This window comes from Fundulus heteroclitus, chromosome 4, assembly GCF_011125445.2.
Source record: "Fundulus heteroclitus isolate FHET01 chromosome 4, MU-UCD_Fhet_4.1, whole genome shotgun sequence".
Lineage (NCBI taxonomy): Eukaryota > Metazoa > Chordata > Actinopteri > Cyprinodontiformes > Fundulidae > Fundulus > Fundulus heteroclitus.
Genome location: NC_046364.1, coordinates 23,893,639 through 23,920,793, shown reverse-complemented (window position 1 = coordinate 23,920,793; position 27,155 = coordinate 23,893,639). Strand labels below are relative to the sequence as shown.

The following is a 27,155-nucleotide window of genomic DNA, read 5'->3' as shown; positions in this document are numbered from 1 at the left end:
AGGAGTCCAATTTAAGGTTGTCACATGTCATGCAGGGAAACCTGTGAGAGGATCTAAGACCAGGTTCACCGTCCCAGTAGAACAATGACCCAAACGCACCGCCAGAGGTTCGATGTGACAGTTTACACTGAAGCATATTCATTTGTTGGAACGGACCAGTCATAGTGGGGACTTTGTGGCAAAGCTTAAAAAAGTTCTGTTCCCAGATGAGGCTTAAAAAAGTTCTGTTCACAGATGTTCTTTATTCATTCTGACTGGGCCTGAGCTATTTCACAGAGAAGAATGACGAAAAACCTGCAAAAGCTTGTGTTTTCATCTATCACATAAAACTCTAATGAAATACATTAAAGTTTGTGGTTGCCACAAAATGTCAAACAGGTAAAAGGTTATGGATGCTTTATAATGAACTGTATAATGGTACAAAATGTAATAATTATATCTGACAAATAAGCAAAGTAGAAGATTGGTGACATTTTTATGGACAGTTTTTTAGTAAAAAGTACAATCAGTTGGTTACCCCTTATCTATCATTGTGCTAAACGCCTTTCCCAAACATTGTTTTTTTTATTTCAAATAGCTTGACTTCTCTGATTGCTGTCTCGTTACTAGAGATTTGCTTTCAAACTCAAGTCTAAAGCGTAAAACGTTCATATCACGGAGCTACATGCATTAAGATGTCTCGTTATTCCCTAAATCTCCCTAAAGCTTCCTCCTCACTCTGCCTCCACCAGGTCGCATCTCCACCAAGGCCATCTGTCTGCAGGACCACCGGACCCAGGTCAACTCCAGCATGTGTAATCCCCACACCCGGCCGACGCTCGGCTCCCATCTCTGCAACACGCAGCCCTGCCCATCGCAGTAGGTGTTCAGACTCGGCGTGGGTCAGGGCTTGACTCTATGCCTCATTGCTTGTGGGCTGTGTGGCTCGGGGTCTAATGTTGCCAAATTTTCAGGAACCCATGGAACAGGTTTATTATAGGTGCACACTGTGGTTGTGCTGCTTGCTGTGGTCTGCCGCCACTCTGCTCACTCTGTGTTCATCTCCCACCTCAGCACACTCTGTAATTTTTCCTTTTTCTCCTGTTTTTCCTCCTTAAAAAGGGAAACATTCTCTGACACAAAGACACATGCAGGAGCTCTCCGCATTGGCTTTGCCTTATTTTCTTCGTGTGACAGACAACTGTTGCTGTTTGAGGATTTGCCTTTATCTGCGCTTTTTGTCCTCCCTCTAACAGATATGGATTTCAACCCGAGTTAATGAAAGCAAAGACCTCTAAATCATTATCCTAAAGACTCTCACGTCCTGGCATCAACAATGAAAGAAGTTAACAAATAAAAATTCTAAACTGCTTCTTCTGGCAGCTTTTCGGTATTCAGTTCATATTTAAGTTTAAAGGAGAAGTCCGGTCATAATCAGAATTCAAACTGCTGAAAGTACTTTAAATATAAAACTACTACATACTGTGCAATAAATTAGTTTTTTTAATTAAGAATAATTTTCATTTAATCATGTTTATGTGGAGGAATCCATCTTGGTCAAGAATAGTACTGTCACCTCCCATTTTGTGACGCCACTCAGCGGACCCGCTGTTGAGCAACGACGCACTATTTTCCAAGATGGCGACGACTGGTGCTCTGTACAAAGCAGAGAGTGATGAAGTACTTAGTGACATTGATGGGAGTTCCGTGGAGCTATCATCATCTGATAGCGATATGGATTTTTTTAGAAGAGTTTCTTGACAGAAACCGGACTTATTTCCAGGGCAAACTCAGTCGGCCCCCCAAGATCAATATATATGTGTGTGTGTGTGTGTGTGTGTGTGTGTGTGTATGTGTGCGCGCTCGCTCCGCTCCGCCGCAGCACGGCTTTACCGGCGCTGCGGCGGAGGAGAGATCGCGCTGAAGTGACTTGAGTTATATTTGCCCCCTAGTAAATAGGGCAGGTGGTCATTATTGTATAAATATTAAAATATAAAAGCGTTCCAGCACATGCTGGGGCGGAGGGATACCACATCACTATCCCTCCGCCCCTCTGGTTGGTAACCATCTCCGCAAATTCTAAATTAAAAATTCTAAATTAAAAATTCTAAATTAAAAAATAACTTACCGAAAATCCTCGCTCTCATGTCATGTTCAAAACATTCTTCTTCGAAATGGTTGCTGCATATGACGTGTTTTCTCTCTGGCCAGAAGTTAGATGGCAAATCCGTTCTCTTCAAGTTGGCAATCCAGCAGCGAGCACGGTGGCTCATGAATCAGAAAGTTGAAATAAGCAATGTTTTTTCTACTTTTACCAATTGGAACATCCAATGGCCATGCACGTGGGCATTGTTGCTGTAACAATAGCTCTTGCGAATGTCAATGGTGAAGTCCTCTGGAAATCCGAAAAAATTGTTGATGATCGCAGCTATGTAGAACGGCTCCTATTGACTTTGCATGGAAAGCGGGAAGAAATGCTGTCGCCGCTTCCGCTTTTCCACGTCGCAGGATGTGATGTCAGACAGCCCTTACTGCCCAAATATGGGCAGTAATGGGTGCCCCCAGACACAGTGATCCAGACGACAATTTATGTTTTTATTTTCTTATTGATTAAAGACAAGTTCATTAAATAACCACAAACGTCTTAGTTTTAGTTATAGCTAAAGGTCCCCTGATTTTTCCTTGTTGACCGCACTTCCCCTTTAAAAAAGTGCATTTAAAAATATTTATACTCTGCTTAATAATCAATGGGGGAATCTTTATTTGTATTACATCAATCAAATCTTTAAAAAAGATATGCATATTTCCACTGATATTTTTTAGGATTTATCATTGGTAATGCCCCCCAGGTCTTTGAAGTTGCAAGGCCTCCTTGCCATCAGCCTAAGCTTTAGCTCCCTCTACAGATTCTTTGTTAGATTTAGGGCTCCATTCGAATACCCTCAATAATAGCTCCTAGCTCCTGTTCCTTGACCTTTCATGGGATCAGCAGTAAGAACTCTATCGTTGGGAGGAAAGCAGCTTTAGACTGTTGTGCCGATTTCGGACAGCCTTTAACTCCGACGTCGTTACTTGACGGAAACGCACATGGATGATGAGAGTCAAATCCAGGCCTACAGTCTTCTGAAACTGAAACACAAAGTTTGTGCTCTCTCTTCTCTTTGGACATTTTATTGATTTCTTGCGAGGTGGGCTGTGCTGATACATCATGTAATACAAAGGATTGTGGGATACCTTAAGGTTTCTGTAGCACCGGTAAGGGATGTTGCGGGGATCCTAGGCAAAACTAACGGTGGGAGGGAGCATACAGGTTCCTTTTCCAACCTCCTTCCTTACTGACTACACTATTCAGATAGCACTTATCATGGTGACCGTTGACGCACTTCCGCTTTGGCTATAGACTCCTTACTCTATGAGGGTATTCGGATTGAGCCTAGGTCAGGACTCTGGTTGTGCCCTTCCAAAACGTTAACAATGCTTCTTGTCAGAAGCAATATGAATCATTTTGGACTTAACTGTGCTGTGATAATGATATTTCTAACTGAAACGTTCTTCTGACTTTAGCAAGCAACTGAGAATTAGAAAAAAGTAGAACAGAAGATGTAACTTGAGCAGGCTAAACAAAGGGGCAAACTCACCAAAACCTTGTTGGTCTGATAGTTGCTCTCCCAGCATCTTGCTCCTGTCATGCATTTTTCAGCACAAAGATCCAGATTTTCTCAGCAGAAGAATAATATCCAAGTTGCGTCGAGGGAGTCTAGACAGTGCATTTCATCATATGCATTTTTAAAAGTCAGTCTGCATTTAGGAACCAGTGCAGCATGCAACCGAACAAACCAGGCGAAAGCGGATGGGAGTGAAGAGTTCAGGCAGCACTGAATGAATGCAGCATGCAGGCCTTTGGCTGGGGGAACTAAAGTACAGGCAGGGATCTGCAGCTCAGGGTCAGGGAAAGTCCACAGATAGACTTAAACATAATTGCACTGTGCAGATAAAGGTTCACGTGTTCTCTTAATGTTTAATGCTTATTTAATAGATTTTGAGTTCAACCACAAGGTTGGTATAGAAATGGAACTTGGTTGTGTCTCACATTTTAAGACAGAGCTTTGTTCCCTGCTAGCCATGCTGCAGCAGGTCTGGACAGGGGTTCTCTCCTGTTTGAGGGGCTAAACAAGCCAGACAGCTATTGGTTACACCTCCAAGTAGCCTGCGTTTCTCACCACCCTAGAGGAAAGTTCTGCTCCTGATCTTGAGCATACAGTTTCTCTTATCTCTGTGAAAGCTATGAAACAGCCTACTTGTGGGTCCTGACCTTCCCAAACTCCTTTGGGTGAAGAAATGTCCAAAGGATTGTCCCTTCAATGAAAGCCAGCAGTTTGGCAACCATGGATTATACTATATATAGAAGAGGACACCCTTTCTGCAGCCATTGTGTGTACAGACCGGTTTATGCATGCTCCACCAGAATAAAGTTGAGTTGAGCGAAAGGCGTGAAAGCTTTAATGTCTGCATTCGGGTCTCCAGGAAGTATAGGGTCACATTCAAGAGCCCAGCAGAAAAGAAAAGTTGACAACAAGATGAGATGCACCTATACTGTGTGTGTGTGTCCGACAAGGGGAGGCTGTGAGAATGCCTGTTTAAATCTAGGACTGTATCACAAGTGACAGCCCTATCCATGTTTCATTGTGCAGAGACGGTGGGATTGCTACGGGGCCAGCCAGTCTGGTCATAGAGGAGTTGACCCCCAAACACAAACACCCATTCCCTTCACTCCCTCAGCTCTTTTGCTTTAAGCTTCCTCTCCCTGCACCGGCACAATGCTGGCCTGTAGTGTAGCAGCATTCCTAACATAAAACAGGGATACAGGGAGAATTAAAAAAATCATCTTGGTGGATTTGTGATATATTGAAACAAATTAAATTGCAAAGTACAGCAATAAATAGATATTAAACAAACCAAGTCTACAATTATTGTATTTATTATTTTCTAAAGAATTGCAGAACACTAAATACATACAAAGGACCGTATTTTTCGGACTATAAGTTGCATCAGCCAAACAATGTGTCATAAAGAGGAAGTCGCACCTGACTATATTGTCCGGCCATCAGTTTGTCAACAAGCGCTGTTGAGTTATACAGCAGAACAATTAGTAGAAAAAAATCCCCCACTTTGTCAATTGGTGAATGGCTAAAAAATAAGTTTTGGAATGACCTAGTCAAAGTCCCGAATCGAACTGAAATGCTGCTCGAACAGACAGTTCATGCTCAAAAACCGTCCATTGTGGCTCAATTAAAATACTTCTTCAAAGAAGAGCAGATCAGACATCTTCCACAGTGACGTAAAAGGCTGATTGGCCATTATTGTAAACCACAGACAGGCTGGTGTGGATGGCGGTTTTCCCTTAATCAATGAAATCCTTTTAAAATGGCATTTTTTTTACTCGCTCCAGTTGTCTTTGTCTGATTTCAAGTTTAGGTTGAAGATCAGTGAAATTTTAGTGTGACAATAAAAAGCGCAGAACAGAAAATATCTGTAAGGAACAAACTTTTTTTCAAAGCACTGTTTCTATATTACATATTTTGAATTAATTATGAAACGCTGAAGATAGGCACCAGCACCCCCCGCGACCCCATGAGGGATAAAGCTGTTCGGAAAATGGATGGATGGATGGAATTAATTATGACAGCAAAAACCAAAAGCAATACCAAATAGAAACTTTAGGAAAGCTGATGCAAATGGAAATTATTCATTAGGGTCCATTTCTTAGTATGCAAACTGATATTAAAACTTAAATGGGAAAAAACAACAACATTTGAATTAATTTCAACACAGATGTTGAATTCTGTTTTAAATGTTTTGGTTTAGTCCAAACTCTCCCACCCATTTGCTCTACCAGCTCTGCAGATGTGCAATAGGCTGCTAACAAAAGAAGGACTTTGCTTCCCAGAACCTCACATTCTGGTCCCACTCCTACCTTAAAATACACGTCAGCTTTACAGATATTTGAGATATACAAATTATGGCCACATCTGTATTGGTTTTGCAGCAAAGCGCCACTTTTCTTCAATGATATACTGTTATTTATAAGTCAGGGAAACAGATGGCAAGAGAAACAAACAGCTCTCTGGAGCAAAAGTCCCAAACCGATGCTTTCAGCTCCCAGTGGTCCGCAACCTTCCAGCTTCCAAGTTGCGGTTGAGTCCTGCTGTTTCATTTGTCTGTGGCATCTGAAAGGGAATGAAAGCATTTCTTGTCTTCCTCCAGGACAGGTCGGCAGCGTGGATGAACGGTCGCTTTTGGTAGCTTGTCGTCTCGGACCTGAACAGATCCATCTGCTCATCTCCTCCCTCGCTCTCTTCTTATGTGGTTGTCAGACCTCTCATTTGTTGAAATTTGCCTCCGAGCGCTGATGCCAAAAAAGAAGCTGTTTTCTATGCAGTTGGTTTTTTGTGGCTTTTCTGGTTTTGTGGAAAAACAGGAATTCACAAGTGAGGAAAAGAACCCAGGACAAGTGTGAAGGGAGTAGAAATGTAGTGATGACGGTACAGAGGACAGAAATGGATGCTCAGGCCTGGCTAGGTGAGAGATGACCTAAATGGAACCCATCTGACAGCATGAAGTTGGTTAAATGATGTAAAAAAATAAATAAAAAAAAACACACTGTGCCTCAATGTAGAAATACAAGACCAGATTTTAAACAAAACCATTGACATCTATTAATCTGGAATAGGTTAAAAAAAAAAGCCATTTCTAAGACTTTAAGATTTCGGGGAACCACAGCAACAAACAAGCGGACAAAACATGGAACAGAGATGAAGGTTCTCACACAGCTTGATGATAGCAAAAACCTTTGGAACCTTTTGGAAGGTGGGCATCTCCTTACGTCTGGTGTAGCTGGACACGAAGCAGGAGATCCTGATGGAGAAGTTCAGGCTCAAAAAGAGAAATAATAAAATTAGAGTTTTTAAGTGGCCTAGTCAAAGTTCAGACTTTAGCATTTTATACTGAAGAACCCGCAGATGTGACTGAATTAAACTATTGTGATAATAAGGTGGGCAAAACATCACGCACAGCTGTTTAAAGGTAATCTCCAATTGTTGCAAATGCTTGATGGGAGGTGGGCTTATGAGTTAGGCTTATGAGATAATTACTCTTAAATTAAATCCTCATTTAAAATCCTTTTTTTTTGTATTCACTCATGTTATTTTGGTCTGATATTAAAATTAGTTTGATGATGAAACATGATGAGGCATGATAGTATGATAGAACAGAAGCAATGGGACAGGGAACAGATACGTTTGTGCCACACTGTAAGCTGCAATTGGCTCAGGAGATCTGGGAAAGGAGCGTACAACATGGTTTTTATGTTTGGTTTCATAGGAAAAGAAAAGGTAGCGACAGATGGAATGGGTGGGCCATGGAAACATAAGTTCAGTTCAGCATTTCTGCTTTACAATGAATCCTAACTTTCAATGTCAACCTGTTTGAAGTCTTTAACAGCTGAATAATTGGGTGTTTTATGAGATCTTGTTTGTTTTTTTTTGATGGCAATCACTGATCATTTACACTATAACTGTTTTTTTTAAGGACTAAAATAAGCAAAGCAGATTGAAGTCTAAACCTGTGGTTGAACTCTCTGATTAGGAGCTCAGTTTTGTGGTTGGCTTCCTGATAACAGAGTCCGAGCCCAGCCTAAACATGCACATTTCACCCAAACCTCTGATCGCTGCTGCTTTATGCTGCAGCCTGATGCAGAGACTCTGCGTTTCCTCTCCCTCCACAGCTGGGCCACGGGAGACTGGGGGCCCTGCAGCCGCTCATGTGGAGGAGGTCAGCAGACCAGGACGCTGCGCTGCATGAGGAAGGTGACCTACCAGAGGGAAGAGGCGGTGGCACCCGCCCTCTGTCCTGTTATCTCTCCGGCCCAAATCCAGCCGTGCCACACCCAGGCCTGCCCACCAGAGTGGAGCACAGGATCGTGGTCACAGGTGGGTTTGTATCAGTCTTTGAAAACAACAACTGGCAGCAGCTTGCGATGTTGGCAGTATCAGTTTGTGTGCTGCTTTGGTCCATTTTCTAACAAATCTGAAGAGAAATCGGACTTTCATGTTACGTCCTTCTTGTCTCCTTTAATTGCTTCCAGTGAATATGACAACTGAATGCATTTCTCTAACAATTACTGTTGTTTTTCATGTTACTGATTGGAATAGTCGTCTTCTCCGAGTAGGTTTTTACAGCACCTTGCATTCAAGTATTCATTCTTTGCGCCTTTGTCGCCTTTTGTCGCTTTACAGCGGCAAACATTGATTTATTTTATTGGGAATTGATGAGACAATCCAACACAAAGAAGCACATATCTGAAGGAGTACATCCATCCATTCATTGTCTATTTGTCTATACCTGTTTATGGACAACAGGGTCGTGGTGGGGTTGGGTGGGTGGGTGGGTGGGTGGGGGGGGTGGTCGCCAGGCCATCCCAGAGACACCTAGGCCAAACAGTCATACACACACCTAAGGGCAATTCAGATTGACCAATCAACCTAACAGACATGTTTTTTTGGACTGTGGGACAAAGCTGGGGTAGCCGATGAGAACTCACACATTGACCTCCAAGGAGAATGAAGTCAGGTCCGAATTGGAACCCAGGACCTTCTTGCAGCAAGGCAACAGTGCCAACAACTGTACCACCTTGCTTCCCTGAAGGTGTACATGTTTTTTTTTTTTTTTCAATAAGAAAGTCTCAAACCTGTGGTCTGCCTTCGTATGCATCTTTAGCGCCATCCATCTTACCACCATGTTTCACAGAAGGGATGATGTGTGCAGTACTATTATTGCTCAGAGACATTTAACTTTAACTTCACAGTTATGCATTGCTTTGTGTCAGGTTTTCACTTTAAATCCCAATACAATACAACAAAGCTTGTGGGTTTGTCTTTCTGATGATGTGATAAAGCTAACTGTTCGATTTATTCTTTATAGTCATTGAAGCTATTAAGCCCAGCCAAGAAGTGGTGGTATTGATTTTATCAAGAAAAAAGAGAGAGGCATTCTGGATATTAATAAAGAGTTTATGAATTAGAAGCTAACGATCAGAACATTTATGTGATTGATCCTATTTTATCTTTATGTTTTTGATTTGATTTTTAATATTGATATTATAGTGTATATTTTGAGCTTTTAATATGGATTGAGTTTTATTCTGAGTTCCTCTGATTGCTGTGTGTAATTTTGACTTGCCTGAATTCCTTCAGCCCAGAATCTATTTAGGCTTTACCTCAACCAATCAGGAAGCACCATCCCCTTGACAGCTCATTGGTCAGCCTGTTTATGTCTGACTGTGAGATTGATCCCATTGAATTGTTTCTATATTACACTTTGTAAGTTAAAACCCAGACTGTTTGGTGTTTTTGTAACAACGATGATGAAGGCTGAAACGCATTGGTCTGGTGATAAAGTTTTTTTCCTAGTACTTTAAGTGTTGTTGAAGTCTTCACCTCTAAAATAGTTAACATTTAGAAGTGTTGATTTTATCTTGAGATTAAAATTGCAATTAATGATCAGTGCAATAGAGTGGACATCATACATCACTGGCTATATTTTAGTCGGAATTCAAAGCACTGCTGTTACTTGACATCTTCCATAATAGGCGAACAACAATAAATGTTTCTGTTGCAGATGATTTTAAAGAAACTGTTCATTACAGTTTTTTTAATCAAAACAATATTGTTGGAAGATTAATTTGCTGCCTCAGCGTTGTATTTTTAACACACAACGGTACCTTGAGCAGAGATGGGAAACTACATGACAGCAAAATTTTAATCTATGATTTTTCACGCCTCCAGAATATTAAAATCACTACGAAAAGTACCAGAGTGAACTTGTCATAATTCATGCATGAAGTGGCTTGTGATTATGAATTGCCAGTCTGTGGGTAAAGGTGATTGCCCAACTATAAAACAGCTCAGCTAAAACTAAATCAAACTATTTGATTCCACCTATTGTGGTGACAATAGCTATGGCTTATGAAAAAAATAACATATTCATAAGAACAGTGACTTCATATGTGTTTTCTCTAAGTTCTTTGATGGAAAAAAACTCTTTATTTTCGTTTGTTGTTATAATCCAGTTCAGTCCATGGTTGAAACAAGGGGATAATGATGTATATATCTAGATGAGACCTGACTAAGGCTTTCATACTCACCACTCTTCAAACTGCCAGTCAAGCTAGAATGGTGCTTTGCTGCCCCCTGCTGGTCATGTGGGAGGCACTGACAGATAATCAGAGAATGCGATGATCTGTCATGCTACAAATAAGCCACTTATTAATCTGATGAATCAAAACTTATACAATATGTATTATTTACTGAATTCTGAGGTCATTTGTGTTCCTTTTGCTGTTGGTTTAAAATGACTTCAGCTCGTTTTTCCTGGAAATCCATATTTTTTGTGTTGTTTGGTCAAAGAATTAGAGTGATGCTCTGGACTTAATTCCTTTTATTTACTTCCATTATTTCTCCTATATTTAAACTCCTCAGCTGGTTGCAGTATTTAAACCTCCAGTCTGTGGCTAAATTTACTCAGTAGAGTGTAGAAGTGATGAGACTCTCTCTGCTCAATTTAACAGCCTGAAGGGACATGTGATAGTTGGTCAGACATCTAGGAATGATTAGCTGCCATCATCGGCCCAGTCCGGATACCCTGCTGTCACTCAGACGTCACTCTGTGGGACGCTCATGGTCTGTGCTTGCGCTGTTTTGTAGCTCTAGCCCAAGTTCAGTTGGCGGTCATACAGAGGAAAGGCCAGCCTTTGCTGAAAAGATCAATCAGAGTTTTGATTTCGGAGAGGACAACTGGGATGTGCAGGTTGATCAACAGACGCACGTCTGTGTTATTTAATAAATTAGTGGGACTCTGTCAGATAAAAAGCCTCTCGGGCTCTGGCCCTCAGTCCCAGCGGAGCATTTTGACTCTGTTGTCCGTCTCTTACAGTTCACGTGGAGTTTACCGCGGCTCTGTCTCCTGTGGGTGGAGACGTAGATGGGGTCACATTCATCTCAGAACTATTGCTTTATCGTATTTCAGAAGGTGTGTCGCCATCAAAGCAATGACTTTCTGTTTGCTCGGCCACCGCACTGTGAATAACAAACTTACCCATGGTGTCTGTGCCAAAAATGTCCCCTTCTGTAAATATGCATGAATGTGACGACAACTGAAGGATAAAACAAAGACAAGACACTCTAGGTCTGAACATGCATCTCTGATAGAGTCCACTTAGAGTCATTACATCCCTGCTTAATGGATCGCTAACAGCATCAGGATCTATGGCCACTTCAACCTTAGCTCCGTGGTTGCCTAATTTACTTTCTCCTCGTCTACTCTCAGTGCTCCAAATCCTGCGGCCGTGGACTGAGGAAGCGGACCGTGTTCTGCCGCAGCACTGATCCGGGCGCCAACGCGGTGGTGGTGCCCGACAGCATGTGCAAACAGCACCACAGGCCAAAAGCCCAGGAGACATGTATCCTGAGGCGCTGCCCCAAGAACGACAAACTGCAGTGGATCCCCACGCCCTGGGGAGAGGTGAGCCAAAAATCTGTGATAACGACGCCATTCAAGCGTACTTACGGCCCCTTTGAGCTTTTTCACATTTGTAATGATACACCCCAAAAAACTTTGATGTGTTTTATTTGCATTTTATGAGATATACCAACACAAAATAGCACGTAGTTGAGAATTGAGAAAAGATAGTTTTACAAATGAAAATCTGACCAGTGTTAGGTTGGATCCCCAAAAGAATCCAATGCCGCAAATGTTCAGAAATGACCTATATAGTAAACCTGTTTGTCAGGTACTGATTACTGAGCCTGAATTCAGCCACACACAGAGCTTCGTTTTAAGAGTTTTATTGAAGGAGATGAGTGGTGGAAAGGTAACCAGTAGACTGTACCAGATGGCAGCAGAGTGATGTTGACCGTGGCTGGAGCAGGAGAACGTAGTGGAGCCGAAGCCGGGGGACTTGAGGGAACGCAGGCAGGAAGGCAGAGACGAGGCTGGCTGGAGATGGGAGCACACGATGTGGGACGAAGGACGCTGGGAGACGTGAGGCATGAGCAGACGTGGGAAGGACGTTGACGAACCAGCAGTGAAAGCAGAAATGAGAGGAGTTTATGTAGGAGGTTGAACAGGTGGAATGAGTCCAGACTTGATTATTGCAGCAGGTGAAACTGATCCAGCATGGAGTGAAGCAGGGGAGAGAAGGTAGTGGAAGGCTCCGGAACTGTCCATGGTGCAGCAGGAGAACTGCATCCTGACATCACCCCCCCCTCAAGGCCGAATCCCAGGCGGCCTAAACAAAACACCAGTTCAAAAACAGGAACACCCATCCCGGGTGGGCGGAGGGAGGACAGGACGGGGGGTCAGACTCCAACAAAAGGTGCCGGGAGAACAGAAACATCTTGAAGCGCCGTGGAACTCGGGGATCTTGAGAGCGTGGAACTCGGGGATCTTGAGAGCGTGGAACTCGGGGATCTTGAGAGCGTGGAACTCGGGGATCTTGAGAGCGTGGAACTCGGGGATCTTGAGAGCGGCGGCTTGGGAGCAACGCCTCTTGAGCGGCGGCTTGGGAGCAACGCCTCTTGAACGGCGGCTTGGGAGCAACGCCTCTTGAACGGCGGCTTGGGAGCAACGCCTCTTGAACGGCGGCTTGGGAGCAACGCCTCTTGAACGGCGGCTTGGGAGCAACGGAGGACGTCCTGGGCGCGGCAGGCGACGGAGCAGCAGAGTCCTCGGCAGGCTCCGTGGAGGACGACCTGGGCGCGGCAGGCGACGGAGCAGCAGAGTCCTCGGCAGGCTCCGTGGAGGACGACCTGGGCGCGGCAGGCGAAGGAGCAGCAGAGTCCTCGGCAGGCTCCGTGGAGGACGACCTGGGCGCGGCAGGCGGCAAAGCAGCAGAGTTCTCGGCAGGCTCCGTGGAGGATGGCCTGGGCGCGGCAGGCGGCGAAGCAGGGTCAGCCGGTGGCAGAGCAGTAGAGACTCAGGCGGCGGGCGTCGCGGTGGGCGACCCCGGCGAGGCGCAGTCATCGGGCGGCGAAACGGCAGGGTCTTTGGTGGTGGTCGTCGCGGAGGGCGGCCCCGGCGTGGCTGGAACAGAGGCGGGCGTCGCGGTGGGCGACCTCGTCGTGGCTGGGTCAGCTGGCAGAGAGGCAGGAGGATCTCAGGTAGCTGGCAGTGGAGCTTTGCCCTTATTCTCCTGTCATGGAACTCCACTGAAGGAACCTCGGAGAGTTCTGAAGCTGAGAGTGGAGGTTGGTCCTCTTGGACCGCCTCACAGGACCTTGGAGCTTTGACTGGAGGCGGATTCCCCTGGTCCGCCTCAGAGCAATCTGGAGTCTTGGCTGGAGGCGAGTTCCCCTGGACCGCCTCTCTGGACTGGAGAGCTGGCACTGGAGGCGGGTTCCCCTGGAACGCCTCTCTGGACTCTGGAGGCTTGACCGGAGGCGGGTCCCCCTGGACCGCCTCGGAGGACTCTGGAGGCTTGACCGGAGGCGGGTCCCCCTGGACCGCCTCGGAGGACTCTGGAGGCTTGACCGGAGGCGGGTCCCCCTGGACCGCCTCGGAGGACTCTGGAGGCTTGACCGGAGGCGGGTCCCCCTGGACCGCCTCGGAGGACTCTGGAGGCTTGACCGGAGGCGGGTCCCCCTGGACCGCCTCGGAGGACTCTGGAGGCTTGACCGGAGGCGGGTCCCCCTGGACCGCCTCGGAGGACTCGGGAACGTAGACTGGAGGCGGATCCACCTGGACCGCCTCGCTGGAATCGGGAGCGTAGACTGGAGGCGGGTCCTCCTGGACCGCCTCGCTGGACTCGGGAGCGTAGACTGGAGGCGGGTCCTCCTGGACCGCCTTGCTGGACTCGGGAGCGTAGACTGGAGGCGGGTCCTCCTGGACCCCCTCGCTGGACTCGGGAGCGTAGACTGGAGGCGGGTCCACCTGGACCGCCTCGCTGGACTCGGGAGCGTAGACTGGAGGCGGGTCCACCTGGACCGCCTCGCTGGACTAGGGAGCGTAGACTGGAGGCGGGTCCACCGGGACCGCCTCGCTGGACTCGGGAGCGTAGGGAGGAAGCGGGTCCACCGGGACCCCCTCGCGGGACTGCAGGACTTCAGCTTGAGGGTGGTCTTTTCTCTCGACGGCCGGCGGCTCTTTTCTCTCGTCAGCCAGCGGGAAGTCAGTGAAGACCGGCAGCGGCGAGATGTGTGCACCCACGGAGGCCTCGGGCTGAGGCACAGCAGCACCATCGGAGGCCTCGGGCTGAGGCACAGCAGCACCATCGGAGGCCTCGGGCTGAGGCACAGCAGCACCATCGGAGGCCTCGGGCTGAGGCACAGCAGCACCATCGGAGGCCTCGGGCTGAGGCACAGCAGCACCATCGGAGGCCTCGGGCTGAGGCACAGCAGCACCATCGGAGGCCTCGAGCTGTCCTTTCTTCCCGGCGGCCGGTGGGTCTTTCTTCTCAGCGGCCGGCGGGTCTTTCTTCTCGGCGGCCGGCGGGACGTCAGCGAAAACTGGCGGTGGCGAGATGTGCGCACCCACGCAGGCTTTGGCCGTGGCGTGCGCAGCAGGAATCTCAGCTATAGCCAGCTGAGCGGAGGTTGCGTTGGCCGGCTGAGCGGAGGTTGCGTTGGCCGGCTGAGCGGAGGTTGCGTCGGCCGGCTGAGCGGGGCTTGCGTCGGCCGGCTGAGCGGGGCTTGCGTCGGCCGGCTGAGCGGGGCTTGCGTCGGCCGGCTGAGCGGGGCTTGCGTCGGCCGGCTGAGCGGGGCTTGCGTCGGCCGGCTGAGCGGGGCTTGCGTCGGCCGGCTGAGCTTTTCTCTCGTCGGCCGGCGGGGCTTTTCTCTCGTCGGCCGGCGGGGCTTTTCTCTCGTCGGCCGGCGGGGCTTTTCTCTCGTCGGCCGGCGGGTCCTTTCTCACGTTGGCTGGCGGCGGCAAGATGTGCGCACCCACGCAGGCTTTGGCCGTGGCGTGCGCAGCGGGAACTCCCAGCGTGACCAGCGAAGCAGGAGCCTCAACTATAGCCGGCAGAGTGGAGCTTTCGGCGGCCGGCAGAGCGGAGCTTTCGGCGGATGCGCGCACACCCACGTAGGCTTGGGCCGTGGCGTGTGCGGTGGGAACCTCTGCGGTGGTTGGTGAGGCGGTGTGCACCCCGGCCTCGTAGGCTGTGGGAGTTTCGTCAGGGGCGGACCAACATGGGAGAAGGTCGTCCCTGTCCCCGTAGAAAAAGTCCCACAGCTGATCTTCATGAATGCGGGGTGCTCTAGCCAGACTCCACTGAGCGGCGGCATCTGCACTCGGCCGACTCACCGGGGAAAAGGAGGTAACGTCGGCTGCAGTTGGTGCAGCTTCAGCGGAGATGTCAGGCTTGGCCTCAGGAGAAATCTTGGGGCGCCGCGTCCGGCGTCTGCGCCGGGAGGGGCCGGGCAGCGATGTAGAGACTGCTGCTGACGGTGGGGCATCGGGAGCAGCAGCAGAGACAGTAGTGGCAACAGTTGCTGGAGCGGCGGGAACAGCCGAGACAGGAGCTGCAGCAGCGGCGGAGACAGCTGAGACAGGTGCTGCAGCAGCGGCGGAGACAGCTGAGACAGGTGCTGCAGCAGCGGCGGAGACAGCTGAGACAGGTGCTGCAGCAGCGGCGGAGACAGCTGAGACAGGTGCTGCAGCAGCGGCGGAGACAGCTGAGACAGGTGCTGCAGCAGCGGCGGAGACAACCGAGGCAGGAGCTGCAGCAGCGGCGGAGACAGCTGAGACAGGTGCTGCAGCAGCGGCGGAGACAGCTGAGACAGGTGCTGCAGCAGCGGCGGAGACAGCCGAGGCAGGAGCTGCAGCAGCGGCGGAGACAGCTGAGACAGGTGCTGCAGCAGCGGCGGAGACAGCTGAGACAGGTGCTGCAGCAGCGGCGGAGACAGCCGAGGCAGGAGCTGCAGCAGCGGCGGACAGGCTGGCCAACGGAGGTCTGGTTGGGGGTGGTCTGTGGAGAATCTGGGCGTAGGCAGCCTGCTTAATCCACTCGATCTCCTCCGCTAGCCCAGTGATTCCAAGTACAGACAACACAGTGGTTTGATCCTTATAAAGGTTCCACAGGCTCTCCGCCGTGTCAACCCGCACCCAGGGCGGGTCAACGGTGGGTAAAGTGTCCAGAAGCTTCCTCAGATCCAGGAACATGGTTTCAGCCAAGGAGCTCAGATGGGAGGCAGGCACTGGACTCTGTGTGGGCGACAGGCTCATTCTGGCTGGTTCGTACTGTCAGGTACTGATTACTGAGCCTGAATTCAGCCACACACAGAGCTTCGTTTTAAGAGTTTTATTAAAGGAGATGAGTGGTGGAAAGGTAACCAGTAGACTGTACCAGATGGCAGCAGAGTGATGTTGACCGTGGCTGGAGCAGGAGAACGTAGTGGAGCCGAAGCCGGGGGACTTGAGGGAACGCAGGCAGGAAGGCAGAGACGAGGCTGGCTGGAGATGGGAGCACACGATGTGGGACGAAGGACGCTGGGAGACGTGAGGCATGAGCAGACGTGGGAAGGACGTTGACGAACCAGCAGTGAAAGCAGAAATGAGAGGAGTTTATGTAGGAGGTTGAACAGGTGGAATGAGTCCAGACTTGATTATTGCAGCAGGTGAAACTGATCCAGCATGGAGTGAAGCAGGGGAGAGAAGGTAGTGGAAGGCTCCGGAACTGTCCATGGTGCAGCAGGAGAACTGCATCCTGACACTGTTAGTCAACCTAGGTGTAATTTAACCTTAGTATATAATTTTTATACTATAGTTATCAAATTTTCAACAAATATGCAAAACACAAAAACCAGAAACAAGACAAACGTTCAATCCATAGAAGTAATATTAAATAGAAAACATGTGAGCAAGCCAGCACATGTACATCTCTTTAAAATTAGTCTCAGTTTTGCAGCTGAGATGAGCTCCAGCTGACAAAAGCTAGAAGTGGCCATTGAAGGCACAGAGTGGCCATCATGGAACCAAAAAAAATCCAGAGTGACAAGGTTATACATGATAAAAGCGGAGGACAACGCCCTTTACTATGAATGTACTCAATAAAGGGTCCCCAGAGACCTCAGTATGACCCGTTTAACTACAACCAAGCCAAACATGAAAAGCTTGCTGAAAAGGTACAGGAAGAGTAAGAGAGAAATTAGAGCATCCCAGTGTTATCAAAAAACCCTCAGGAGCTACATGCTGTGGTATATATAACAATCAAAATGAAAAATGTCACTTCAAAAGGTACGCCGCTTTGGGCAGGAGTAGAAAAGATGAGTCAAGGTCCCGTCATCTGATCTTCTTTTATCATAGGTGGCAGGAACAGAAGCAAATATTTTCTTTAATTTAGTCTTGGTGAGATGTGATCTATGAATGACCTTAAACTGGACAAGCTGTAATCTAGAAATAATAGAGCAGGTTTTAATCCTGACATCTATGTCCAGGTTCCTGGTCACTTTTCTCTGATGGGAGGAGGGTGTGCACACAAACAGCGCTCCGTACTTATTTTGGGTCCAAGGATTCTTTGAAGATGCAATCTTTTACTCAGCCAGCTAGATCAAGACATTCATGTGTGTGTACCCCCTATGCAGTCTTGTGGATCTGCAGGAAAAGAGAGTAAAAGCTGCTGTGTGCAACAGGTTTGCGCTCTTTGACATCACCAGGATTCCAGCTATGAAACTCCTCTTTCCTGGGAGCTGTGCATGTGTTGAAACGATGCATTCTGGCCTTCAGAGTCTTTACCAGTTTCTTTGGGTCTTTGGTGCCATTCGGTCTTTTTTGCTCCTCCCGTGGATGGACCCTAACAATGCAAAATACTTTGTGTTTAAGCAATTTAAAGCTCTAGATAACCCCAAACATGTCTTCTCCACCATGAATGTGGTGGTGGGAGCATCATGCTGGGGAGATGCTTTACCTCAACTGGCAGGGAACATATTCAAACTTGATACAAGGATTGATGGAGCTAAATATAGGGCAAGCATGTAAGAAAAGTTTCCAGAGGCAGAAAAAAAATCATTGAAATGACACAATGGTTCACCTTCCAGTAAGAACACGACACGAGATTATAGCCAGAGCCACAATGGAATGATCCAGACTTGAGGTTGACCTATACATTAACCAGACGATATTTTGAGACAATATTTGCGTTTTTATCTTGTATCACACCGGCTGATACGTACATGCGTTTGCCAATTTATTAGAACACCCAGGCTCAGACTGTTCACATTTTTTATTTATTTTTTGCTGTATTGCTGTTTACAATCAAGAAGCCTATTTGTACTACAATTGCCTCATGCTGCTACATAAAGTGCACAAACATTTAAGTGTTAAGTTTTTAGTTTTCTTATGTATTTGAAGGAGCTACAAGTAATACTGAGACTCTGTGGCTCAAATCAGTACAACAGCTTGCCAATCACAACAGTTTAATATGCCGTTTTAAACTGTGTGTTGCTGTTGTGAATTTTTACTTTCAGGAGATATGCTGTTATATTTTGTCCTATTTCTGGTCCGCTTCTCTTACTGGCTTCCATGTTAGCAGGCTTCTAATCTTTTGCCAACATAAAATACCAAATGCTGCACTCTGGCTTGGGAACCCTGGTAAGTTCCATAAGATTGGCCGAGGAACCAGAAAGTGAACATGGGCTACACTCTGAACCAAAGTAGTTCTGGACCGTAGCTCTAGGTTTGAAAGGAGACAAACTTGACTAAGACATTGTTGATGGAGAGGACCGATTGTTTATAGGGAATGTTACTTCCATCCCAGGTGACAGATGAGAATGATTTTACAGTAAATATCTTACTTATAGCTATGTTATACATTGTTTGCTACACATTAGTAATATATGTCAGGAAAAAAAAGCAATATCGGCTTCCCGATTTGGCTCCAAACAAATCGGCGGCACATATCAGGGCTTGGTTAGACTGATGTCAAAATAATCGGTATCGGCATCGGCCTTAAAAACACCTGTGTCGGTCGATCTCTAATTCAGACTTAAATCTGATGACATAATCTGTAGCAAGTCTTGAAAAGCGTTGTGCACACAGGAACGGTGAACTGTTTTCCAAAGAATTTCAAGCAAAGCTTCCTGCAGATGTGCCAAGCTGGTAGAAACATGCCCCAGACGTCTCACAGCTGGAAATGCATCAACATGTTGTTCTGTAAAGTATTGACTCGGAGGGCCTGAATACAAATGCAAATAACACTTTTGAAATTGCTAAAGTGTAGAACATTTATTTGCCTGTTGAAATAAAAATCCCAATTAAACACAATGACGTTTGTGGCCATAACATAACAATTGAAAAAAGTTCATGGAATACTTTTGCAAGTAAAGCTAAGCTATTTATAAGTGATCCAACATAAGAGTTGCTTTTTTTTGTACCGCCGTGTTTCTCAGCAGGTTGCACGTTATCCTTGAAATACAAAAGACCGCACCTCACAGAGAAATCCTAGATGGCAGGCATTTCTTGTTTTCCCATTTTTCATACGCATTTATCAGTCATTAATAGAGAAATTCATTTCAGAGCAGAGAAATTCGTTTCACTGCTCGCAGCCTCAACACATTAATATGCAAGGCGGTTCATTTAATTTGGGACTATCATTACTGCTCAGCTTTACCTCCCTGTTAGAAGCTTGTTGAAAATAATACAGACAAAAAAAAAAAGACAACCTGAGCTGAGAGCAGAGAGAGAAAACATGTTGCTCAGATGAAAGCAGCTCGCAATTAGTGTTTTTTGCTGACTGCAGTCTGATCGCTCCCCATTCATTTATTCAATTTTATCAAGCAAACAGGATTTTCCTCTCTCTGCTTTTTCAAACACGGTTGTTAATAGGGTTCCAGATGGATGCTTCTCCTGTCCTTGTAGCAGTACCACACTGCTGTAATAGTTGCACTGACGTGATGAGTGATTATCTGATTGTGAAAAAATAATGAACATAATGAAAATGAACAATCAGTGGTGGCAGTTGTTCGTTTCAGATTAAAAAGCAGCCATTACTTCACAGCCCTAAGATATTTATGATAAACAGCAACAGGTCTGCGACTCTCTCGATTATTCCTTGCAGTACTAAAAGCATCAAATATAGAAATCATTATTACCAAATAGTATTTAAATATAATTAATATTATATTATGAATGCTATCTAAAATGTAGTAGCGTTAGCAAATGTTTGGTCCCTGAGGAACAAAAAATCCATCTCAGTCCACCTCCTCATAAGACTTTCTATTACTGCTACATATCGTTTTTGGATTAATCACAAAAATGCCATTTGCCTTATTTTGGCTTGTGGACTTTATAAAAAATCTAATCTATTCATCCCACTTGAAGTGTGTGTGTTGTGAAGTGGAATAAAAAATGACAAATTAGATTTTTCAAATAAAAATCTGAAAAGTGTGGCCTGCATTGTATCTAGCCCACTTTGCTGTGATAGATACCACTAAAAAAGAGCCAGTTCAACCAACTACCTTTAAAAGTCATTAAATTACTAAAAGGGGTCAGTGTATGTGTAATTTAATCTCACTAGTTTGTTAGAGAACATTGGAAGGTTGCACTTCTTGAGAATTTTAAAAGCCTGCTTAAAAGTTACTGAAGGTGCTTTTAATCTGACAAACGAACCTCATCGGAGCATATGTTCTAACTGAGGAATATCACCGTATATGAACAAAGTGTTGAGACTTGGGGCAAAGGTTCACGACAACATAACCCCAAACATAACCGCTTTGTAGATGAAGGTACAGCAGAATCCTCTGTTAGAATGGCCCAGTCCAAGTCCAGAGCTAAATTTATCCGTGGCAATAATTGACGTTCACCGAAGCAGTCCAATTTGACGGAGCTTGAGCTATTTTTCATAAAAGAATGGGAAACAATTTCAGTCCCTAGATGTAAAAGCTCTACAGAGCAGGTAGAGGCATACTCCAAAAGACTCGCTGCTGTGAGTGTAATGAAATTCGGTTCGAATTCAAAGTCTCCAGGCAGCGAGGCTAAATGGAAAAGCACACCATTGTTTATTTTTATTTGTGAAACCCAGACATCCTATTCCGTCTCCCTCACAGTTATGCATTAATTTGTGTTGGTCTCTCAAAGAACATTCATTGAACCCCGGGATTGTAACGTGGCAAAAGGTGGAGAAGTTTAAGTGGCATGCACACTTTTTAAAAAGAACTGTTTTTGGGTAGACTCCGGGTTTTACAAAAAGTAACAAAAAAAGTACAAATATCCAACTAAGAACTGCTGCAGAAAAGTAGCTCGTGATATGTGCTTCATCAGGAACCCAGCACAGCACCTCCTCACACTCAAAAAGGTGATCTTCTAAGATTTTCTCCCTCCTGCCTGGACTGTCTTTCAGTGCTCCAGGTCCTGTGGCTCAGCCATCCAGAGGAGGGAGCTGCGCTGTGGGGAGAGAGACTCGCAGGGAGGGTATGTGCCTTCAACCACACGCCAGGGCTTCCATCATACTTAAAACTCAGCGGCACAGACGCTTTAGACCCCGCTGCGTCACCCGTGTGCTTTAACTTCCCCATATTTGTTCAAAACGGGAGCGTCTGTGGGAGTTTTAAGCAGACGGTGTGCCTGTTTCTGCACAGGTATGTGGAGTACCCTGCACGCCGGTGCAGAAACGTGGCCAAACCTTTGGTGGATCTTCAGCAAGTCTGCAGACGAGCTCCGTGCCCAGAGCACCCCCGGGTGGTCCCTGGCAGAACAACCAGCGCTGCGGTGTCAGGCTGGTACCCTTCTCCCTGGCAGCAGGTAAATATTCATAATTTGAGATTAAACTGGATAGGATTATGTGTGAATTTCAGTGAAACCATAAAATGGATGTTTTCCTCCTTCGGTTAAGTTCAGCCATACTGTGTATAAATCATACTTTTAGCAATGGAGGTGTTATCTATCAGTTTGTTTAAAAATATACGCGGAGATGTTGGAATGTGGATTTCCTGACTGCAGAGGAAGATCTTTTACAAAGTCACGTAGATATTTACATCACTTTAGCTAGAGCTTGTGGATCAGTTCCATTCAAAAGCCTGGTCTGTTTTCAAATTGATTTCCTTATTTAAAAAAAAAAGACAGCCTAATCACTGAGAGGATTCCAATTATTTGTTGATTTGGACATGAAATTGATATTTTTCTGGATAATAGAGAGCCATAAGAGGTCCAGTACTACCTATATAGGGGAGCCAGCAGACATGTAGGAAGAAGGTGCTCTCGTTAGTTTAGACTGATTAAAGTTTTAAGACTACAAGTAAAATACTATGTGTGGTGGAAAACTAACAATGCATGTTAACTTGAACACACCAGGGTGGTGGAGCTGTGGGGAGGCTTTCCTTTAGCATGGAGTGGGAGGGAAAAAAGCTGCTAGAAACTGCTAAAAACTTCAGAATGGAGGAGAGGTTCACCTTACAGCAGGAAAACGACCCTAAACTGAGAGTCAGAGGTACAATGGAGCGATTTGGATCTGTGGTTCTTTTTTTTTTTAGAACAAGTATCAATGAATGGATTTCAAGAAACATGGTGAAATAATAATAAAGCAGCATTTTGAGAAAAAAAAAACGTTTTCTATCCCTCGAACACTGCCTGATTGGTTGAAGGATGAGGCGTACAAATACTTTACATTTTACTCAAAAAGCTGAATTTTCAACCTTTGGATTTGGAAATATAGCGAAAAGGTCCTTATTATACAGGGATCTCCAACTCAAATCCTCGTGGACCAGTATCCTGCCACTTGTAGATGAGCCCCTTGCCTTACCAGATTAAATCAAATGGCTAAACTGCCTCACTAGCATGCTAATGAGCTCATATTGGAGTCTGGCGTGTTGAAGCAGAGACACATCTAAGAGTTACAGGACACCCAAATCCAATATGGCTGCCTGCATCCAAGATCTACACATTTATTTGCACTTTACATTATTTACATTTCAAGAATTCATTTACCCAACATCCATTTTTGAACTTGTTGCCACAGTGTTAATGCAATAGCAGAGAAATACACTTTTCTTGGCAGATATAGCTAACAGGAGTTTTTGCTGATCACTTCTCATACCAGTTAGTAGCTCCAGCTGGTTTTTGGACTTGGAGCTGGAGCTTGGTTAAGTTGGGCATGACTAGGGCTGGGTATGGATTCAAATTTCAAGAATTGATTCGATTCCGATTCTCAAGATTTAGAATCGATTATTTTCAATCAGATCCATTCTCAAATTGGATTGCTGGTATTAAAACATTTTTTAATTGTTACCTGAATTACATGACTATGTAGTTATGCAACATATCAATAGTAGTGTTATATTAACATTCCAAAGCAAATTAATAAAGTAATGGTGGTTAATGGCAGCTGTAAGGACCAAACCCTTGGGCAGAATATCCAAACAGATCCAGGGTAGAAAACAGAGGATGGCAGCCATATCTACAGCTGCTAATTGGACACTAACTTTATTTATACTGCATTATTAAAAATTAACCTCCCTGGGTGGTGTGTGCCGGCATTTACTGTTAGGTTCACAGTGGAAAATTAATTTGTTTAATATCAATCTTTGGGTATATGAATTTATGTTTAGGAATTAGTTTGAGAATTGATTCAGAATTGGAAAATCTTATTTTTTTAACACAACCCTAGGTATAACGTTATTCAAGCTCCATTTTCAGACTTAAATGAAAAACAGCACATGTAGCCAACCAAACCCACCCCAATTCATTTGTTTTTATTCAACTTGCAAATATTTTATACCCAAATTTCTCATAAATCTGCTACCGCTAAAGGCAAGGGCTGTGGTAGCACCATGGGTTTAGGTCAAAACTTACTCATGTGTGAGAATGGCCCTGTCAAAGTCCCGACCTAAATCCAGATGAGAATCTGTAGCTAGACTTGACAACAGATATTCACAGACACTCCCGTTCCAACCGTACTGAGCCTGGGCTAGTTTTCACATGAGAATTTGCCAAATTATTCCTTTGCTGACCGTGGGACCAGCTGACTTTGGAATATGGTACCTTTAAATATTAGACAGGCATCTTTGCTTCCGTTTTGCGTCAAATGTAATAATAAATGTGACTTGGACGTAATGATTGGGGGAAAATATAAGTGTAGGTGTTTGAGGCAGCCGGAGACTTGCAGCTATAACTGCAGCGAAATGGTTTAGGGGAATTCCGATTTTTGTGCACTTTTCTGATTTTTATTTGTAAAACTTGTGCTTCTAACATGACGAAATGAGAATTAATTTCAAGTTGTCAATTGAGCATTAAGTTGAGATTTTAGGATCAACTTTGGGACATTTCAGCCAAACTGTTTTAAGTAGGTAATAAATTGAATCAACACCCATCATACATGAGTTCAACACAAGCTGAACTAAAAACTTCTATCTAAACAGGTGCTCCTGCTCAGCAGAAGTGGTAACGTATAAAAGAAATCTGCTGAAAGTACAATTCGTGAAATTTATTTTCCACCCGACTTGTCCCATGTGAACGATTTCAGTTCATCAGGCTGTCTGCTCTTGAAAGCTCCGGCATAAATAAGTCAATCTGAAAGCTATGCTAGAATGGCTCGGTCCAAGACATTGGACCCCGTGAACTGTATCCTCCGTGTTATTATCTCTGTAAGCTCACAGATAGACTGCACAGCGTAGCTGGTGTGGTGCTCACACATGTAACTCAGTTCTTAGCCAGCAGCACGATAACGGCCGTGGGGAAAAGGGCCTCGGATAAAATCCAAAAGCTCCTCTCTCTTATTGAGCGTTTTGAGGGAGGGTTGTGTGGCCTAACTGTTGCATCATCTATTATGCAAAAAGTCTTACGGTCACAGTGTCTCATTCTGTTTGATCTCAGGCTTGGGATGCCTGTAAGTTTGGACCAGAGAAGATGTCTCCTGACAGCTTTGCTAGAGGGCAAGAACATGCTGCTTGGGATATTTGTATTCATCTGTTCTTGGTCTCGGCCAAGACTTTTCCCCCCTCCCATCCACCCCTCTCCCTCCCTGCTGTGTCTGCTTTCATCGCAAATACTTTTACAGCGAGTGCTGCAGAGTTTCTTCTTCATGTATCTCTGTAGCCCCCCCTGATGAGAGCCTGTTGGAGATGCTCATTCATTTGTTCTCGTCTCATCGCCACTTTCCCCCTGCCTCTGCCTCTGCCTTAGTGCTCTGTGTCCTGCGGAGGAGGGGTTCAGACTCGAACCTTCCAGTGTCTCCAGCAAGGTCGCCCCTCAGCCAGCTGCCCGGCTCACCAGAAGCCCGTCACGTCCCGGGCGTGCAACACCAACTTCTGCCCCGCGGCTCCCCCGGCTCCGGCACCACGCCCCGGCAACCGTGTCCCGGCCGCTGGACCGACTCTGAAAGGTGACGTCCTCGAGGGGGGCTAGCTTCAGTTTAAACTCCCTGGTAGAGGTTTTTTTGTTTCCGTTTCTGTTCGCTGCCTTGGAACAAACAAAACCAAAGTCATAGACATAAATATTTCAAACAAATGATAATGATTTAATTAGCATTCATCCCCCCTTAAACCATTGCTGCCCAGTCGCCTTAAACCAACTCACAGATATGTAAGTTATGTATGCCACCAATGCCAGTTCAGGCATATTCTATGCATTTTAAAAACCCTGCCATCTGCAGCTCAAATGTATTCTTATTTTCCTACTAAAGACCTAAATGTCTGTTTATTTTATTTTTTATATTCACACAAATAATCCAAATTTAATTTGTAATCTGCTTGATTACGCATAAACTCAGACAGTGGGTGCTTAACTCCGTATTCCAGTTCATTCTGTTGGCATGGGCAGGTTTCCCTTTCCTAATATTCCATAGTTACAAAAAAGTCAATACTGTTAAGACTGAAAAATGTTTCATCCTCTTTTACTGAGCTGTCAAACCTGGCGGCTTTTCTCCCATCAGTCTTCTCCCTCCCCCCACCTGTTGCTGCTTGCTGTCTGTCAGCTGTGTTTATGATGGCCTTAAACTAAAAAGAGAAATTGAGCTGTTAAATTTTTTTTTGTGCCTTGATTTGAAGAAAATATTGACAAAAAAGCTTAATCTGTAAATCTGGTTCCATATTTGATGGCCAACTATATAGGGCCGTAGGTTAATACTACAGTCATTACTTCCTCCCAACCAATCACAAACAGACCCAGGAATGCTCTGTCACCAAGCTCCGCCCCCTCCAAAAAGTTCAGAGAGCACATGTTCTTTTTTCTTTTTAAAAAAACTTTTGGTAAAAAGTTGGTTGAATAAAAGCTGGGATTTGAATTTAGTTTGTGTGTTCTTTATCTAAAAATAGGCCATTAAGCAACAGTATAAAATGTATATGTTTAGAATTTTTGGATAATTATCAATATCAAGCAATATGATTCCTATTTTATTGATGTACTTTTTCCTGTATCGTCCAGCCCTATGACTAATAAACATACAACAAAACAACAGACAACTCAGGAAATCTGAAAAAATATGCAATGCATTTTATAAAACAACTCGTAGGAACCCTGCACCTTGCTCATACTATTCTTCTCTTCCGTCGACAGATGACCGCTGCATCGATCTCTTCAACTGGTGCCACTTGGTCCCCCAACACGGCGTCTGTAATCACAGGTTCTATGGACAGCAATGCTGCAAGTCCTGCTCCATCAAGAAGCCATAGATCTCTTTCTGCTCTCAGGCAGAGCTGTGCAGCTTCTGAAGGAGCCCCCCCCACCCTCCCCACGGAAGCCAATAGGGAGCCGTCGCTTGCTGCACACAGAACTATGCCCAAAATTGTGTGTTTTCCTCCTGGAGTACTTGACTGACGCAAGCAGTGAAGAAGTACGAGAGACGTGGCTTGGACTCAGTCCTCTGTTACAGAGGGGACTGTAACTCATGGTGTTCCCCAGCCAAAGCAATGTTGGCCTAACAATGACTTATATAAATATATATATGTAAGTATGTGTATACATACATACATCCATATATATATATATATATATATATATATATATATATATATATATATATATATATATATATATATATATATATATATACACATATATATATATATATAGATGTATGTATGTATACACATACATATATATACACATATATATATATATATATATATATATATATATATATATATATATATATATGTTTGAGACCTCTGAAAGTCATCACAAGAGCAGAACTTTAGAGTTTT

At 45.2% G+C, this 27,155-nt stretch overlaps 1 protein-coding gene and 1 long non-coding RNA gene across 2 annotated transcripts in view; both read left to right on the top strand.

Moving 5' to 3' along the window:
* adamts18 (ADAM metallopeptidase with thrombospondin type 1 motif, 18) overlaps positions 1-26,896 on the top strand; it is a 93,822-nt gene extending 66,926 nt beyond the window's left edge. The window contains exons 18-24 of the mRNA XM_036136280.1: positions 732-858; positions 7,763-7,967; positions 11,362-11,556; positions 21,362-21,432; positions 21,600-21,762; positions 25,138-25,336; positions 26,509-26,896. Of these exons, the coding sequence (XP_035992173.1) occupies positions 732-858; positions 7,763-7,967; positions 11,362-11,556; positions 21,362-21,432; positions 21,600-21,762; positions 25,138-25,336; positions 26,509-26,624 (1,076 nt within the window). The 3' untranslated portion in view covers positions 26,625-26,896. The remainder of the gene's footprint in view (positions 1-731; positions 859-7,762; positions 7,968-11,361; positions 11,557-21,361; positions 21,433-21,599; positions 21,763-25,137; positions 25,337-26,508) is intronic.
* Positions 14,350-21,302, top strand: LOC118562950. The gene is made up of 3 exons (XR_004930910.1): positions 14,350-14,450; positions 17,491-17,494; positions 21,291-21,302. It is a non-coding gene; the product is annotated as an uncharacterized LOC118562950 (long non-coding RNA).
* Positions 26,897-27,155: the final 259 nt, after the last annotated feature.